Genomic DNA, 16,984 nt, shown 5'->3' on the forward strand with positions numbered 1-16,984 from the left:
GTGTCAAGCACTGTTCTAGAGACTTCTCAGTTCAGTTCAGTTGCTCAGTCATGTCTGACTCTTTGCAACCCCATGGACTGCAGCCCACCAGGCTTCCCTGTTCATCTCCAACTCCCAGAGCTTGCTCAAACTCATGTCCATCGAGTTGATGATGCCATACAACCATCTCATCCTCTGGTGTCCACTTCTCCTCCTGCCTTTAATCTTCCCCAGCATCAGGGTCTTTTCCAATGAGTCAGTTCTTTGCATCAGGTGGCCAAAGTACTGGAGTTTCAGCTTCAGCATCAGTCCTTCCAATGAATATTCAGGACTGATTTCTTTTGGGATTAACTGGTTGGATCTCCTTCAATGCAAGGGACTCTGAAGAGTCTTTTCCAACACCACAGTTCAAAAGTATCAATTCTTCGACACTCAGCTTTCTTTATGGTTCTACATACATTATTTAACGTATGTAGGATCATACATACATTGTGTAGAAGGAGACTTCCGTATACATTATTTAATACTCACAGCAACCCTAAGGTAAGTAGAGATAGAATTCAAACACAGGCAGTCCAACTTCAGAGCTAACCACAGCCTGACACAATCTCACTTTTCAAGTAGAGTCGATAATCTGCTTCAATGCCAGTCTGACAAGCACTAGCAGGCTAAGTGGTTATTGGTTCCAGTCATAAGTAAGAAATATGAACTCCTTCCCCCCAAAAGGTAACTTTCATTCCTGCCTTCAAAACCCAGAGATTCACATAGCTGTTACTCCGTCTTATAGATCAAAGGCCAACGTAGCAGCCAGCCTCCCAGGTGGAGCCCGGTGGTCTGCCTGCTGATGTGAACGCACCTGGGTAGTCTCATTCCACACTGAAGGGTCAGTGATTTGTTCTCTGTAACCAGCAGGCTGTGGAAACAGAGGTGTGACAGTCAAACATAGGCCATGAGACATTGCAGCTTCTGCCTTGCTCTCTTGAATTTGGTTTGGTTCTAAAACCCATTCCCTACGCGGCAGTTTCTATTTTAAAAAATTGCCACCATGGTGGTTTCCATCCCACATGCTCTTCTACTTTGTCACCTTCTCATCAAGAGAAGGGATCTATGTCCCTTCCCCTTGAGTCTGGGTGGACTTCTGCTTTGACTAATAAAATGCTGCAGAAGTGAGGTACTGTGACCTCAGAGGACAGGTCAGAAGATGAAATACAGCTTCAGATTTGTTCATTGGATCACTTGTGCGATGGAGTCCTGAGCCACCATGGAAGAAATCTGATTACCTAAAGGCTGGGGAAGGCCAAGCTCTATATGGAGGGGCCCATTCCATAGGTGCTTCAGTCAGCATTACTAGACTTTACCATCTCAGTCCAGGCACTAGATACACAAACAGAGCCTTCAGAGAGATGATTTTCCAGCTCCAGTAAGTGTCCTTCAGCTCTTCAATCTGCCCAGCTGAGGACCCAGAACTTAAGCAACAAAGACAAGTCATCCCCACAGTGCCCTGTCCAAATTCTTGATCAACCGGGTCTGGGGGCATATTAAAATGGGTGTTTTATAAAACTAAATTTTGGGAAGTTCTCTGGTGGTCCAGTGGTTAGGACTCACTGCTCTCATTACCACGACCCAGGTTCAATCCCTGGTCAGAAAAAAGAGACCCACTAAATTTTGGGGTAATTTGTTGTGTAGGAATAATAACCGCAGCACTCTTCAGCTCCTGACAGTTTGGGCTTTCCCCAAAACGGCCCCTCCTCCAAGAATCTAGATGACCATTAGCTGAGGACAGTTATACTGCAGGTAACATATGGTCTTAAACTGCAAAGGATGGGACCAAAAGTCTGCTAAGTTACTTTAAGGTCTTTTGTTGAAGAGCTTCACTTTCACTTCACTTTCACTTTCCTGAAGAACTAGATGATGTCTCTCTCTCTCTTTATATTATACTCTTTCCCTCTAGTGGCTTTTAAGGCTGAGTGAATGAGTAAATTAAAAAGCAGAGACACCACTTTGCCGACAAAGGCACATATAGTCAAAGCTATGGTTTTTCTAGTAGTCATGTATGGATGCGAGTTGGACTATGAAGAAGGCTGAGTGCCAAAGAATTGATGCTTTCGAACCACGGTGCTGGAGAAAACTCTTGAGTCCCTTGGACAGCAAGGAGATCCAACCAGTCCATCCTAAAGGAAATCAACCCTGAATATTCATTGGAAGGACCGATGCTGAAGCTGAGGCTCCAATACTTTGGCCACTTGACATGAAGAGCCGACTCACTGGAAAAACCCTGATGCTAGGAAAGACTGAGGGCAAGAGAAGGGGGTGACACAGGATGAGACGGTTGGTTGACATCACCAATTAATTCAGTGAACATGAGTTTGAGCAAACTCCAGGAGATACTGAAGGACAGGGAAGCCTAGTGTGCTGCAGCCCTTGGTGTAGCAAAGAGTCAGACACAAGTTAGCATCTAGACAACAAATGGGCAAATTAAGAGAATTCACACAATAAAGATGGTCATAAACATAGTCTACTGTCTTAGTCTGTTTGGACTTCTATAACAAAATATCACAGATTGGGTGGCTTATTAAACAGAATCTCTCAAAGGCCCCACCTTCTAATACTACCATCTCTAGGCATTAAGATCTCAACATATGAATCTGGCAGGGTGCATGGGTTAGTCACTCAGTCCTGAGTCTCTGCGACACCATGGGCTGTAGCCTGCCAGGCTCATCTGTCCATGGAATTCTCCAGGCAAGAATACTGGAGTGGGTAGCCATTCCCTTCCCCAGAGGATCTTACCCACCCAGGGATCAAACCCGGGTCTCCTGCATTGCAAGCAGATTCTTTACCATCTGAGCCACCGGGGAAGCCCCTGGCAAGGAGGGAGAGCAGGAATAAACATTCAGACCATAGCACCTATAAAACTATCTTTTATTTAGAGGAAATACACTGTCACTGAGCCTACAGAAGAGAGTGACCAGGATGTGACAATGACGTCCGAAAGGCACTTCTTACTGATTTAGAAACCTACTAGCGCCAGGGTTTCAAACCAACACATTCCTGTCCTTGAGATGGCATATCAAAAACCTTTCATTCATACCGTATGAAATCCATCCCATATTAATTGTGAATAATAATGGTAAATATAAAATCAAGGAACAATGGCATTGTCCAATATTCTATTAAATGGGGGTCTCATGAGGAGAGTAAGTTTGTCAATTGTCTTCCCTGCTGTATATTCAGTGCCCACCAGAACTTACAAGCAAGCAACTGAACTGAATAAATATAATCACAGAAGAAAGAAATCAGTTTGCTCTCTGATGGACATAAAACTCCCTATTAGCACCGCTAGGCTTTTAATTGTTTAAAGTCTACAAGCAAGACAAACTGACTCTTTTCTAGGTTGAAGGGGATTATGGAATATGTCTATTGGTGAACCAACAAGAAATAAATGAAAAAACAAGGAAAGCAATAGTTATACTTGAGTCCATATGAATTTTTATTAACACACATTTTTCAAAGTCTGTACAAACCAAAACATTCCTGTTTTTTAAAATGTCCATTATTACAAACATACAAATAAACAAAAGGTGTTACCAAAAGTTAGCTACTCAATTTTATGGTAAAACAGTATCATGATTTTTAAAAACCAAAATTTCAAGACTGAGGTTTCTTCCTTCTCTTTTTGGAACTCGTGGAAAGTTAGAAAATGTATGGATTTGCTTTATATTAAATGCCAAGACCTTAAAAAAAGATTTAGTATAAAACTAAATATGTTTTTACATTGTCACTTCAGGTAACAGAATTTCTCAAGTCTTTAAAATTAAAAAAAAAAAATCCATGACTGCAACTTTTTTCACAATCTTTTCCCCATAGTCAATGTAAATGCATCTGAAAAATATTATCTGACAGTTTGTCTTTACCTAAAATTTTCTCATTCAAAAAGTTACAAAACTATTTAGCACTGCCATTTCCCTTGCTTAGAAGAGAAAATTACATCCCCTACCAGAGTGATAAGCAACATGACCCATTGTTCCTCTTATCTGAAGGAAGCCACTCATTTCCACGTCTCTGTCCAATTAAGTGCATGGCTCCACTCGTGAGAATGTTCACCAATTAGAAGCCTTTGCTCCTGGGAAATGCCTAGTAAGTTAAACTTACTGCTACACTTCTGGTAGTCTGAGGTACAAATGTCATCTGCCCTTATGATAACCTCTAACTCCAGTATCGACCCCTGCGTTAAAGGATTCCAAAGTAGCTGGTTTTACTGTTTCATGGCACACCACACATCTCTAACTTTCACAAACATCACAGAGGACCTGAGAGTATGGCTAGAAATGCAAATCTATCCTCTCACATGAAAAGTAAATCCATGTGCCTGCTGGGTCAAGAAGGGAAAACAGGACACAACTCAGGTTGGGGCCAAGCTGCTTTTGAGAAGCACCTGATTTCAACACATTTCCATTAAAAGCAGGGAGTGTACAGGCGGCAGTGGGTGAGGAAGAGTGGGGAGACAGTACATACAGGGATACCATTCTCCCAGTTACACTCAGAGTCCATACTTGAGCAGCTCATACTAACTTCCAAAATGCTCTGTAGTCCAAATCTTATCCCATTTTGAATTATTTAAAAAAAAGCTATCCGACAATGGCCCAGTATGACAGCTGATATAAGAGTGTTTTTTTGTTTAAAAAGAGGTGGCAGTGTGAGAAGTTAAAATCAGTCACATAAAACAATCAAGGAAGGAGAGGGAGAGGGAAGTGTCCAGTACAACCTGGACAACCTTTCTTTCTGCCCTTACTTAGAAAGACAGACTCTCCAAATCTTTGCTACCTCCCTTAAGCATCTTCTTACATGCTCTTCCAAGAAACCCTCCAAAAGGCACTTAACTCCATACTTATATATTGAATTGTTTCACCTTAGCAATCAGTTTTTAAGACTCCAAGGTAACAAGAAAGAAAAGATCTGATTCTTTCACTAAAAGCTAGAGAGTAGTACTTTTTTTAAAAAAAGAAGCATCACTTTTACAAGAAGAACAAGCTAGGCTACCATTATTCCTTTATCAAGAAAAAGTTTCTTTTTTTAAAAAATAAATAAAACTCTGGCTATACATAGTACAAAGTTCATACATAATATACCTGGAAAAAAACCCAAGGGTATACCCTGAAGCAAAAGGTTTATTGGAGAGAAAAAGTCTCTTCCATTGTACCAAGTCTTAAGGTGGCAGTTTTCAAAGTTCAGAGGGTGGCAGTGATATGTAATTAATGCCAAATTGCTTGCTCATGGGTATGGCAGGATGCAGTGATGGACCAAAAAAAAAAATCATTCTGCACATAACACTGAGCAGTGACTACCACAAAAAGGAAAAAAAAAAAAGTAGCAAAAGAGAGACAATAGTACTGAGAGAAGAGCTGGGGGTAGAGTGGAGAGAGGGGAGTGGGAGTGAGAGAGTAAGAGAGAGAAAGAGAGGGGAGCTTGAAACCCCAAACATTCAAGCATGCAGTCATAACACAGCACAAACCAGGTGTTTCCATTCAGCCCAACGCAGTCACACAAAGAAAGATAACTGTAATAATATAGAGATTTCTTAAGGAAGCTTGCAATTCCCAGAGAACAGCCAGGTTGCCACCCTAACCGAGGAATCCATTTGCTGTTGCCGGGAGCGTTCTTGTGGTCTCTCATGGAGAGGTTATAGCTCCTGACTTCTCTGACTTCTTGCTCTTGGACAAGGCAGCTGCCTGCTTCAGGAGCTCCCGGTTTTTGGCCTTAAAAAAAAAAAAAAAATCAGTGGGCAAAGGAAGTTTTAGCAGGATAGGATGTTTTTCATGCAGATACTAAGGGAAACAATGTAGAGGTCAGGAAGAGGTGAACAAATTCTAGAGGCAGAAAACAATAGAAAAGCTCTAGGGTTTGGTTGAGAGGGAAGAAAGTATTTGCTGGAAGTTAATCAGAGTACTTGCACCTCCTGGGATCCATTATTATAAACGGATACTCTATGCAACACAAACAAACCATGGAGTGCCTTAGTGGGCTAGATAAACAGAATTTACAATTTAGACATCTGGAATCACATCTGGTTTATCCAAAAATCAAAGAACACTTTTATTAATTCCACTGTTTGTTGACGTAAAAAGATTAGAACACATCCAAGAGAAAATAATAAGAGTCATCTATAAGGTGATTTAATGTTAACTGACATATCAAATTTCTGAGAAAAAAAGAAATCTAAGAGAAGATCACTTAAAATATCAAGATGGGCAAACAGTGGAAACAGTGTCAGACTTTATTTTTGGGGGCTCCAGAATCACTGCAGATGGTGACTGCAGCCATGAAATTAAAAGACACTTACTCCTTGGAAGGAAAGTTATGACCAACCTAGATAGTATATTCAAAAGCAGAGACATTACTTTGCCAACAAAGGTCCGTCTAGTTAAGGCTATGGTTTTTTCAGTAGTCATGTATGGATGTGAGAGTTGGACTGTGAAGAAGGCTGAGCGCCAAAGAATTGATGCTTTTGAACTGTGGTGTTGGAGAAGACTCTTGAGAGTCCCTTGGACTGCAAGGAGATCCAACCAGTCCATTCTGAAGGAGATCAACCCTGGGATTTCTTTGGAAGGAATGATGCTAAAGCTGAAGCTCCAGTACTTTAGCCACCTTATGTGAAGAGTTGACTCACTGGAAAAGACTCTGATGCTGGGAGGGATTGGGGGCAGGAGGAGAAGGGGATGACAGAGGATGAGATGGCTGGATGGCATCACCAACTCGATGGACGTGAGTCTGAGTGAACCGCGGGAATTGGTGATGAACAGGGAGGCCTGGTATGCTGCGATTCATGGGGTCGCAAAGAGTCGGACACGACTGAGCGACTGAACTGAACTGAAATACACCAGAGTTACCATATTAAATAAACAGAGTTACCTGCAATTGTTCTGTGACTTCTTTGTGGGTTTTCTCCATCTGGTTCATTTTGGCTCTCATCTGAGATTCTTGGTATTGAAAATCAGCCTTCAACTCTGTGATCTGAGGGGGAAAAAAAGGCAGAGTGACCAGAAGAAATTTCTGTGCAATGAAAAATGTTTTGGTACCAGAGAGCTAAATAGTCCCCTAAATTAATGAAACCCAGGGCTCTCCTAAAGAGCCATACCTAAATCAAAGCCAGGGAACTGTGGCTTTGTATCCTATTTTTTTCTATTGATTTCCTGAAAATTATATAAAATTCTGCATTAGCATGTCTGCTACTGACCATTTGCTAGAAGGTTTTAGATATTTCATGTACTCGGTATAGGCAATAATCTTTCAAATTCTCAACTCCAAGTAAATCAATGATTATAACAAATATGACTGATAGTTTGAGAGAAGCCATGAAAATAACAGCTGCTGTCATTTACTGAATTTTTTCCCTGTTCCAGGCAAACTGTTTGATTATATTATTTTATCCAATCCTATGATAACCTGCGGGATAGTAGCATTATTCTTCCCATTTTATAGATGGGAACATCAAGGCTTAGAAAGGATTAAGCAAAGTGGTTAGCAAGTAGCAGAGTCAGAATTCAAACTCCAGGCCTTCTTCTATTGACTATGCTATTTAAGGAGCACAGACAAGAGGTATTAAATCAGAGAAATGAGGTGTGAGCTAAGTTTTGAGATACAAGTAGCAACTAGCACATGAGGTACGGAAAAGGGCATCCAAGCAAAGGGAACAGTATGGGCACAAGCAGAGTGCAAGATAATGGAGAACTTATTCAGATGACTGATGAGTGTGTCGGGAGATGAGGCCACAGATAGGAAGGCATGATGCGGAAGAGCCTGTGTTCTAGCCAAGGAATGTGATCTTGATCCTGAAAGTTATGGGAAACAATCTACTATTTGTTTTTGCTCCTTTTAAAACCCTAACTTTGCAGGAATTCCCTGGAGATCCAGTGGTTAGAACTCGGTGCTTTCACTGCTGTAGGTAAGGGAATTAAGATCTTGTGACTGCAAAGCACTAGAGACGAGTATTCATTTTGTCTCTATTTTGCAAAAATCCTTTCTTTAATGTGCCATTCTGATCTAGTTCATAAAGAAAATATTCTTGGGTCTGCTTTCATCTGACAGTCATGTAGTAAACTGAAAAGAATACTGGTCTCTTCCCACGAACTTCCACCTTACTAGCAGAGCAGAAATGCAGCTCAGTAGAAAGAACGGGAGGGTCAGAAAGATTTAGGTTCATTCCTTTGTTCTGCCTTTTACCAGCTGTGTGATTTGGATGGGTTGTTTAATCCCTTTCGGTCCATTTCCTCATCTATAAAATGAGGTAGGAATCAGATACAAAGAATGCACATCAAGATTTTAACATTGCAGGACTTCCTTGGTGGCCCAGTAGATGGGAATCTGCCTGCCAACACAGGGGACACCGGTTCAATCCCTGATCCAGGAAGATTACACATGTTGTCGAGCAACTAAGCCCTACCACCATAGCTTCTGAGCCCATGGGCAGTAACTACTGAGCTCGTGCGCCACAACTACTGAAGCCCAGTACCTACAGATGCACTCTGCAACAAGAGAAGCCACCAGAATGACAAAAAGCCCACGCACCACACCAAAGACCCAGTGCAACCAAAAATAAGTTAAAAAAATGTTTTAACATAAATGTCTTTGTTAGCACTCATCATAGCATTCCGAACACAGTGGAAAACAACATACAGCCTCGGGGAGAAAACAGAGCTAGAGGAAGGAACCCTAAGGGGAAATATATTGAAGGCACTGTTATCTATGAATGATGATAACAATTCCTACCTCAAAGTGATATGGGGATAAATGAGTTAGTACATATAAAGCACTTAGAATAGGGATAAGCAGATAGAGGTGTGTTAGTCGCTCAGTCGTGTCCGAGTCTTTACAACCCCCTGTACTCTTCTGTCCATGGGATTCTCCAGGCAAGAATACTGAAGTAGGTTACCATTCCCTTCTCCAGGGGATCTTCCCAACATAGGAACCGAACCCCAGTTTTGTGCGTAACAGGCCAAAGCATCCAATAAAAGTTAACTATTATTATTAGTTATTAGAATAATAAGGTAAAAACGAGACATTCTCTAAGAATCTGAAAGTAAGAAATAATAGAATGAATCAGAAAAAGGACATAAAAAAATTCCCCTAAAGAGGGGAATATGATTCTTAGACCAGAATAAGACTTCACTGAAGATAATAACGAGCTTAGAGAATAGGTCACTCAGGAAGGGAGTTGTCACCAATGGAAACAAAGTGATGTAGTGACTACAGGAAGGCCTACCACAATATTGTCCGGGGACGAGGCAGATTTGAGTACTACTTGTCCCCTAGACACAGCCAACCCAATAATAGAGATGGAGGCATCAGGTTCCCTTAGCCTGAGAGCATTAAAAATTCCAACTATGTAACTACTTCCTCTTGTCCCAACTCCATGCTCACTCAGCACCCTCTGATTACAAGCTCCCTGAACAGCTTACGCTGAGAAGAGTAGCACTCTGCTATATGCCCCACTATGAAATAAGAGGTGGACACTGTGGTTTTACACATCATCTCTGTAAGCTTAGTGAACTTCAGTCTTCCCTTAGAAGTGCAAGCTTCTTCCAAATGAAAGAAAGAAAAATCAACCCTCTAAACCACTTGACGGAAGGGGATTGACAACAGTTATGCCAAGTCACGATCCTGGCAGACAGCAAGCTGCTCCCTAGGACATCCCAACCTTGCCACTGGATATCTCTCTCAGAGCTTCAGTGGTATGTATCCAACAAATATCCATTAAACAGCGAGCATCGTTCCCTATACCACATATCTTACCCGCTTGCCTCATTCTGACCTGAGAAGCGCTAACTAAGCAGTACCTTCTTCTCTTTCTCTAAAATCATTTGATCCTTTTGATGCAGCATCTTCTTCAGAGTGGCCACTTCCTCCTTCAGTTGAGCAATGATGACAAAGTGGTCAGTGCCTGGTGAGTCCAGAGCCAGATCTGGGGAAAAGCTGAGGGGGAAAATGGAGGGGGAAAATATCAGTTGGATGCATAAACTTTTTTCTACCTGAGGTCACATTATAGGCCACTTGACTGCAACTTCAAGAGCAGGAGCAACTAGTTGAACCCCAGCCATCAAGCACAATACACGCCCAATCTGAGAGTATTTGCTAAACTGCACAAGCAAGGTGGCCATCAGATAACTATACCAACCAAAGCCACAGCCTGCAGCATTTCTGCAGCATCTTTGCTCACAAGCATGCTGTGCATGCGTGCTAAGCCACTTCAGTCGTGTCCGACTCTGCGACCCTATGGACTGTAGACTGTCAAGTTCCCATCCATGGGGATTCTCCAGGCAAGACTATCGGAGCGTGTGGCCATGCCCTCCTCCAGGGGATCTTCCCAACCCAGGGATCGAACCCCTGTCTCCTACATCTCCTGCACTGGCAAGTGGGCTCTTTACCACTAGTGCCACCTGGAAAGCCCACCTTTGCTCACATTCGGGACTAAAATAAATGCCACCTCATAAGAGCCAAAGATATTTTGTTTCAGGTTCATTGAAGATCCCTAGTTATTGTAGGTGAGAGTTATATTTTTTGTGATTAGATAATTTCCCTAGAATCTGGATAAATTGTAATTTCATGCATTTTTATTTAAAGATCCCCAAAGAGATTTTGACTCTTTGTTTTCTGCTCCAAAGCCCATGCTGTGGTACAGCTGCGGAGAAGCTATTGCTTTCCACCTCAGGTACAATCTTTTTAAAAAGTGATAAAAAAAAAGAAGATGAAATTAACAGCAAAGAAGCCAACTTCCCCTACTACAATTGGCCTGTGCGCTATCACTTCCAGTATCAAGAATTCTGTGATATTTAGTTAGGAAAGGAACAAAAAGGTGGCAAACTGCAAAATAATATCACAACCTGGGTCTTCAACAGAGTCCTCCCTGTGATGGTCTCTGAGCACTACATTTTGTCAAAGTGCCAGGTGAACTCTGTCCTTTTAGTCGAGTGTCTTAACCAGGAAAGTTTCAGGGAAGTTGTAAGCCCCTGAGATTGCATATGCAATTTTATGTATACATACAACAGGGTGGTTTCTAAGATGGGGATCCAAGGCTCTCCTTAGTCTGGTCAGAGGTGTCTTAGACCCATACAAGTTAAGAAATCACTGCCAAGAGAGTTCAATTCTACCCTTCTCTAGAGACCTACCCAAAGGAAACTCTTTACTTTTCACAGGGCAACCTGTAAAGTAAAACACAAACCGGTTTTTCCTAGAAAACTGCAATACTGATTCCCAACACCCTATATCAATATAGCAACTACTCCAGATCCCCCTTGCTGTTGGATCTTTCCTACACCTTGAACAACATCTAATAACCATCAATTTTCTACACAGGTAGAAACTCCAAATAACATGGGGAACTGCTGGACAAACCTCCTCATAGTTACCAAGTTAAGTGTTTCTACGGCTAGAATGGGAAGACAGTCCATTGATAAAAATATTCTGCCCTCAGTCTACACAAAACATATGAGAAGGATGTCAGAGGAACAATGGATCACTGCTTTGCTAACTAATAAATATGCAGAATTACTGGGTAACAAAAACAACATGTAAAATAATAAAACAAGGCATGCAGGAGAAAATATTAAAAGGATCCATCACGGTCTCCACCAGTTTCCAAACTTGCCGAGGGGCTGTCTTCCCTCAACCCAACAGAATCTATTTAAACCCATAACCAGAGTGACAAATAAAATGGAGTAATGGGCTAATATGCTCCACCTGCTTTTTAAACTGAAATATAATTGACATATAATATTATGTTAGTTTCATACATAATTTGACATTTGCATATATCGCAATCACTCTAAGTCTAGTAAACGTCCGCCCATATATAATTATTATTGACTACATTCTTTATGTTGTATGTTACATCCCCATGACTTATTGATTACATAACTGGACGTCTATAGCTCTTAATCTCCTTCACCTGTTTTGCCTATCCCCCAACCTGCTGGTAACTACCTGTTTGTTCTCTGCACCAATGTTTCATTTTGCTTTGTATATTAGACTGACATATATGTGAGATCACGCAGTATTGGTCTTTCTCCAACTTATTTCACTTAGCATAATATCCTCTAGGTTCATCCAGGTTGTTGCAAATAACAAGATTTTATTTTTTATGACTGAGTAATATTTCATTGTTTGTGTATACACACACACCCCCACACATGCCACAGCTTTTTTAGCCATTTGTCTATCAACAGTCACGTAGGTTGCTTTCATTATCTTGGCTCTTGTAACTAAAGCTACAGTGAACATTGGGACGTATATATCTTTTTCAAATAGTGTTTCTGTTTTCTTTGGATAAATAACTAGAAGTGAAATTGCAGGATTATATGGCAATTCTATTTTTAATTTTTTAAGGTACCTCCATACTAGTAGCTTCACCAACTTACAGTCCTACCAAGAGAGCACAAGGGTGCTATTGTCTCCACATCCTCGCCAACATTTATCCGACAGCCATTCTGATTGTGAGGCAGTAGCTCACTGCCATTTTGATTTGCATCTCCCTGATAATTAATGATATTGAGCATCTTTTCAGGTGACTATAGGCCATCTGGAGAAGGCAACAGCACCCCACTCCAGTACTCTTGCCTGGAAAATCCCATGGATGGAGGAGCCTGGTAGGCTGCTGTCCATGGGGTCGCTAAGAGTTGGACATGACTGAGCAACTTCACTTCACTTTCACTTTTCACTTTTATGCATTGGAGAAGGAAATGGCACCCCACTCCAGTATTCTTGCCTGGAGAATCCCAGGAATGGGGGACCCTGGTGGGCTGCCGTCTATGGGGTCACACAGAGTCGGACATGACTGAAGTGACTTAGCATTACCATAGGCCATCTGTATGTTTTCTTCGGGGAAAATGTCTATTCAGGTCCTCTGCCCATTTTTAAATGGAACTGTTTCTTTTTTCTTTTATGTTAAAATATATGAGTTTTTTGTAGATTTTGGATATTAACCCGTTATTGGATATATAATTTGCAAATATCTTCTCCCATTCAGTGGGTTGCCTTTTCATCTTGTGGATCATTTCCTTCATTGTGCAAAGGCTTTTGAGTTTGATATAGTCCTTTGTAAAAGCAAAAGTAAACAAATAGGACTATATACCCTGAGGATACATATCCAAAAAAAACTGCTAAGACCAATGTCAAAGAGCCCATGTTTTCTTCTAGGAATTTAATGCTTTCACAGGTCTTACATTTACGTCTTTAGCCTACTTGGAGTTATTTTTGTCAGCAGTGTGAGAAAGTAGTCCAATTTGATTCTTTTGCATGTAGCTGTCTAGTTGTCCAACACCATTCAATGAAGGGGCTGTCTTTTCCCCACTGTACACTCTTGCCTCCTCTGTTGTAGAGTGACTGCCCATATAAATGTGGATTTGCTTCTGGGCTGTTTATTCCCTTCCATCAGTCTCTGTGTCTGTCTCTGTGCCAGCACCACACTGGTCTTCTTGTTTTGTTTTTGGCTGAGTCAGGTCCTAGCTGCGGCACATGGGGTCTTTCACTGTGGAGTGCAGGCTCTTCATTATGGCACACAGGTTCTCTAGTTGCAGTGCGTGGGCTCAGTAGCCCAGCAGCATGTGGGATCTTAATTCCTCAGCCAGGGACTGAATTCACGTCCCCTGCATTGGAAGGCAGATTTTTAAATACTGTTCCACCAGGGAAGGCCCTAACCCCATACTGTTGACTACTGCAGCTTTGTAGTACAGTTTGCAATCAGAAAGCATGACACTTTCAGCTTTGTTCTTCATTCTCAAGATTGCTTTGACTCTACCTGCTTCTTGAGGGAAGATTCTTCCCATACCAATAAATTGCTGACAAATCTCATTGTGTCTTTCCTGTGTTAGGGACTGTACTGTCTAACTCTGTAACTCCTGATGAATAAGAATCGCTGGGAATCAAAATGAAAAAAGATGGCTAGGTTACTAAGGCAGAAAATCAGATCTAATCTCTCTCTAAACACCACCAAAGACAGGGAACTTGCTATTTATCCAGGAAGCTCAACATTCAGAAAACGAAGATCATGGCATCTGGTCCCATCACTTCATGGGAAATAGATGGGAAACAGTAGAAACAGTGTCAGACTTTTTTTGGGGCTCCAAAATCACTGCAGATGGTGACTGCAGCCATGAAATTAAAAGACGCTTACTCCTTGGAAGGAAAGTTATGACCAACCTAGACAGTATATTCAAAAGCAGAGACATTACTTTGCCAACTAAGGTCCTTCTAGTCAAGGCTATGGCTTTTCCTGTGGTCATGTATGGATGTGAGAGTTGGACTGTGAAGAAGGTTGAGCGCCGAAGAATTGATGCTTTTGAACTGTGGTGTTGGAGAAGACTCTTGAGAGTCCCTTGGACTGCAAGGAGATCCAACCAGCCCATTCTGAAGGAGATCAACCCTGGGATTTCTTTGGAAGGAATCATGCTGAAGCTGAAGCTCCAGTACTTTGGCCACCTCATGCAAAGAGCTGACTCATTGGAAAAGACTCTGATGCTGGGAGGGATTGGGGGCAGGAGGAGAAGGGGATGACCGAGGATGAGATGGCTGGATGGCGTCACAGACTTGATGGACGTGAGTCTGAGTGAACTCCAGGAGATGGGGATGGACAGGGAGGCCTGGCATGCTGTGATTCATGCGGTCACAAAGAGTTGGACACGACTGAGTGACTGAACTCAACTGTCTTTTCCAAAAACTTAATAGTTTGGAATGTCTCATCCATTGGTCCTGGATCTGTCCTCAAAGGCCACAAAGAATTAAGTCTAATCTTTCAGGTATATTTTAGAGGAAGAACACAATAAAATGATAAGGAAAGGAAAAGAATGTCTTTTAGAAACAATAAACCACAAAGTGTGCCTAGAAGTCGCTCACTGTTCATTGCCCATCAAACAATAAACAAAAAAGACTAAAAAGTGCATTTCTCAGGGATGGAAAGCTAGGAATGAACTTGGATTTTCTTCAAATTGAAGGATTTTTGTTATAATTTTGAAAAACTATAAAATATTGAGATGGAAGCTGTGAATTTTATAGGATACTAAAAAAGACTAAGGCATTTTCTAAGTATAAAACCATGAGAAAAAAAAATTTTTTTTAATTCTATAAAGTAATGGGTTCTCTCTGTATGATATGGAAGGCTAATAAATAAAGAAAAAGAGAAAAAATAAATCAAATATGCCTCAATATTTAAAAAATAAATAAAGAGGACTTTCCTGAAAGTCTAGTGGTTACGATTCTGCACTTCCACTGCAGGGCTCTTGGGTCTGATCCCTGAATAGGAAACTAAGATCCCATATGTCATGTGTGTGGCCAAAAAAAAAAAAAAACCCAAAGAAATATGATAGTATATGGTCAATGGAAAACTGTTAAGAGAACAATCTTTTGAAGACAGGAGAGGATAAAAATGAAAGAATAGAAGCATAAATTTTAAAGCGGATTGTGATTAAAAACTGAGAGGGAGTCACAATAGATAGTAAAGAAACAAAATTGGTAATATTTACTCCAGAACTGAATTCAAAATAGATATTCAGCAAAAAAAATTTTTGGTTTCCATGATATTGAAAAAAGGACTGTTCATGGCGAAGGAAATGGCAACCTACTCCAGTATTCTTGCCTGGAAAAGTCCATGGACAGAAGAGCTTGGCAGGCTGTGGTCCACAGGGTTACATGACTGAGCACGCATGCATGAGGGTGGAGGGAGATGGGCTAGTAGCAGTAAGCTGGTAGAACCAAAAAATATAAAGGACAGTTCAAAAAACGTCTTGGACCTCCTCAGTGGTCCTGCGGTTAAGATTCCATGCTTCCATTGCAGGGGATGTGGGTTTGATCGCTGGTCAGCCAAAAGAGAAAAAAAAATAATTAAAAAAATGTTTTTCAAGTCCTGTCAGAATGTTCCCCAAGTGAAGGAAATGCAAGAAAAAGTTTTACCCTCTGAGCCACTAGGGAAGCTCCTAGTAAAAAGGGAAGAAAAAACATAATTTACCTTGTATATAAACTTTTTAAAGAAATGCAAACAAGTGAAATAGATTAAGATTGCTAATGCAGGAACAAAAAGCCTCCTGATGAAAGTGAAAGAGAAAGTGAAAAAGTTGGCTTAAAGCTCAACATTCAGAAAACTAAGATCATGGCATCTGGTCCCATCACTTCATGGCAAATAGACGGGAAACAGTGGAAACAGTGTCAGACTTTATTTTGGGGGGCTCCAAAATCACTGCAGATGGTGATTGCAGCCATGAAATTAAAGGACAGTTACTCCTCAGAAGGAAAGTTAAGACCAACCTGGATAGCATATTAAAAAGCAGAGATATTACTTTACCAACAAAGGTTCGTCTAATCAAGGCTATGGTTTTTCCAGTGGTCATGTATGGATGTGAGAGTTGGACTGTGAAGAAAGCTGAGCACCAAAGAATTGATGCTTTTGAACTGTGGTGTTGGAGAAGACTCTTGAGAGTCCCTTGGACTGCAAGGAGATCCAACCAGTCCATCTTAAAGGAGACCAGTCCTGGGTGTTCATTGGAAGGACTGATGCTGAGGGTGAAACTCCAAAACTCTGGCCACCTCACGTAGAGTTGACCCACTGAAAAAGACTCTGATGCTGGGAGGGATTGGGGGCAGGAGGAGAAGGGGACGACAGAGGATGAGATAGCTGGATGGTATCACCGACTTGGTGTACATGAGTTTGGGTAAACTCTGGGAGTTGGTGATGGACAGGGAGGCCTGGCGTGCTGCGATTCATGGGGTTGCAAAGAGTTGGACATGACTGAGTGACTGAACTGAACGGAATGCAGGAACAGTCAAATGCCACTTGCATATGTATGAAAATAATTTTCGTGGCTGCAGAAAAATTTTTTCCAAATTTTCAAATTATTAGGTTGCTTTTTTAATTATCATGCATATTTAAAGAGAAATTTATTTTTAAAGATCTTTCCCAGAGGACATTATGAAAGATCATGCATCTGAGTTAAGGATCAGCATCCTAATTGAGGAAAACAATCATGGC

General features: G+C 41.3%; 1 protein-coding gene across 2 annotated transcripts in view; it reads right to left on the reverse strand.

Annotated features, from left to right (window-relative positions):
- Positions 1–3,442: 3,442 nt before the first annotated feature.
- Positions 3,443–16,984, reverse strand: part of FAM76A (family with sequence similarity 76 member A) — a 34,659-nt gene continuing 21,117 nt past the window's right edge. For both annotated transcript variants that reach the window (XM_004005078.5, XM_004005076.5), the window contains 3 exons: positions 9,810–9,945; positions 6,886–6,987; positions 3,443–5,732 (listed from right to left, as the gene is read on the reverse strand). In XM_004005078.5, the coding sequence (XP_004005127.3) occupies positions 5,646–5,732; positions 6,886–6,987; positions 9,810–9,945 (325 nt within the window). In that variant the 3' untranslated portion in view covers positions 3,443–5,645. The remainder of the gene's footprint in view (positions 5,733–6,885; positions 6,988–9,809; positions 9,946–16,984) is intronic.

This window comes from Ovis aries, chromosome 2 (assembly GCF_016772045.2).
Source record: "Ovis aries strain OAR_USU_Benz2616 breed Rambouillet chromosome 2, ARS-UI_Ramb_v3.0, whole genome shotgun sequence".
Classification (NCBI taxonomy): domain Eukaryota; kingdom Metazoa; phylum Chordata; class Mammalia; order Artiodactyla; family Bovidae; genus Ovis; species Ovis aries.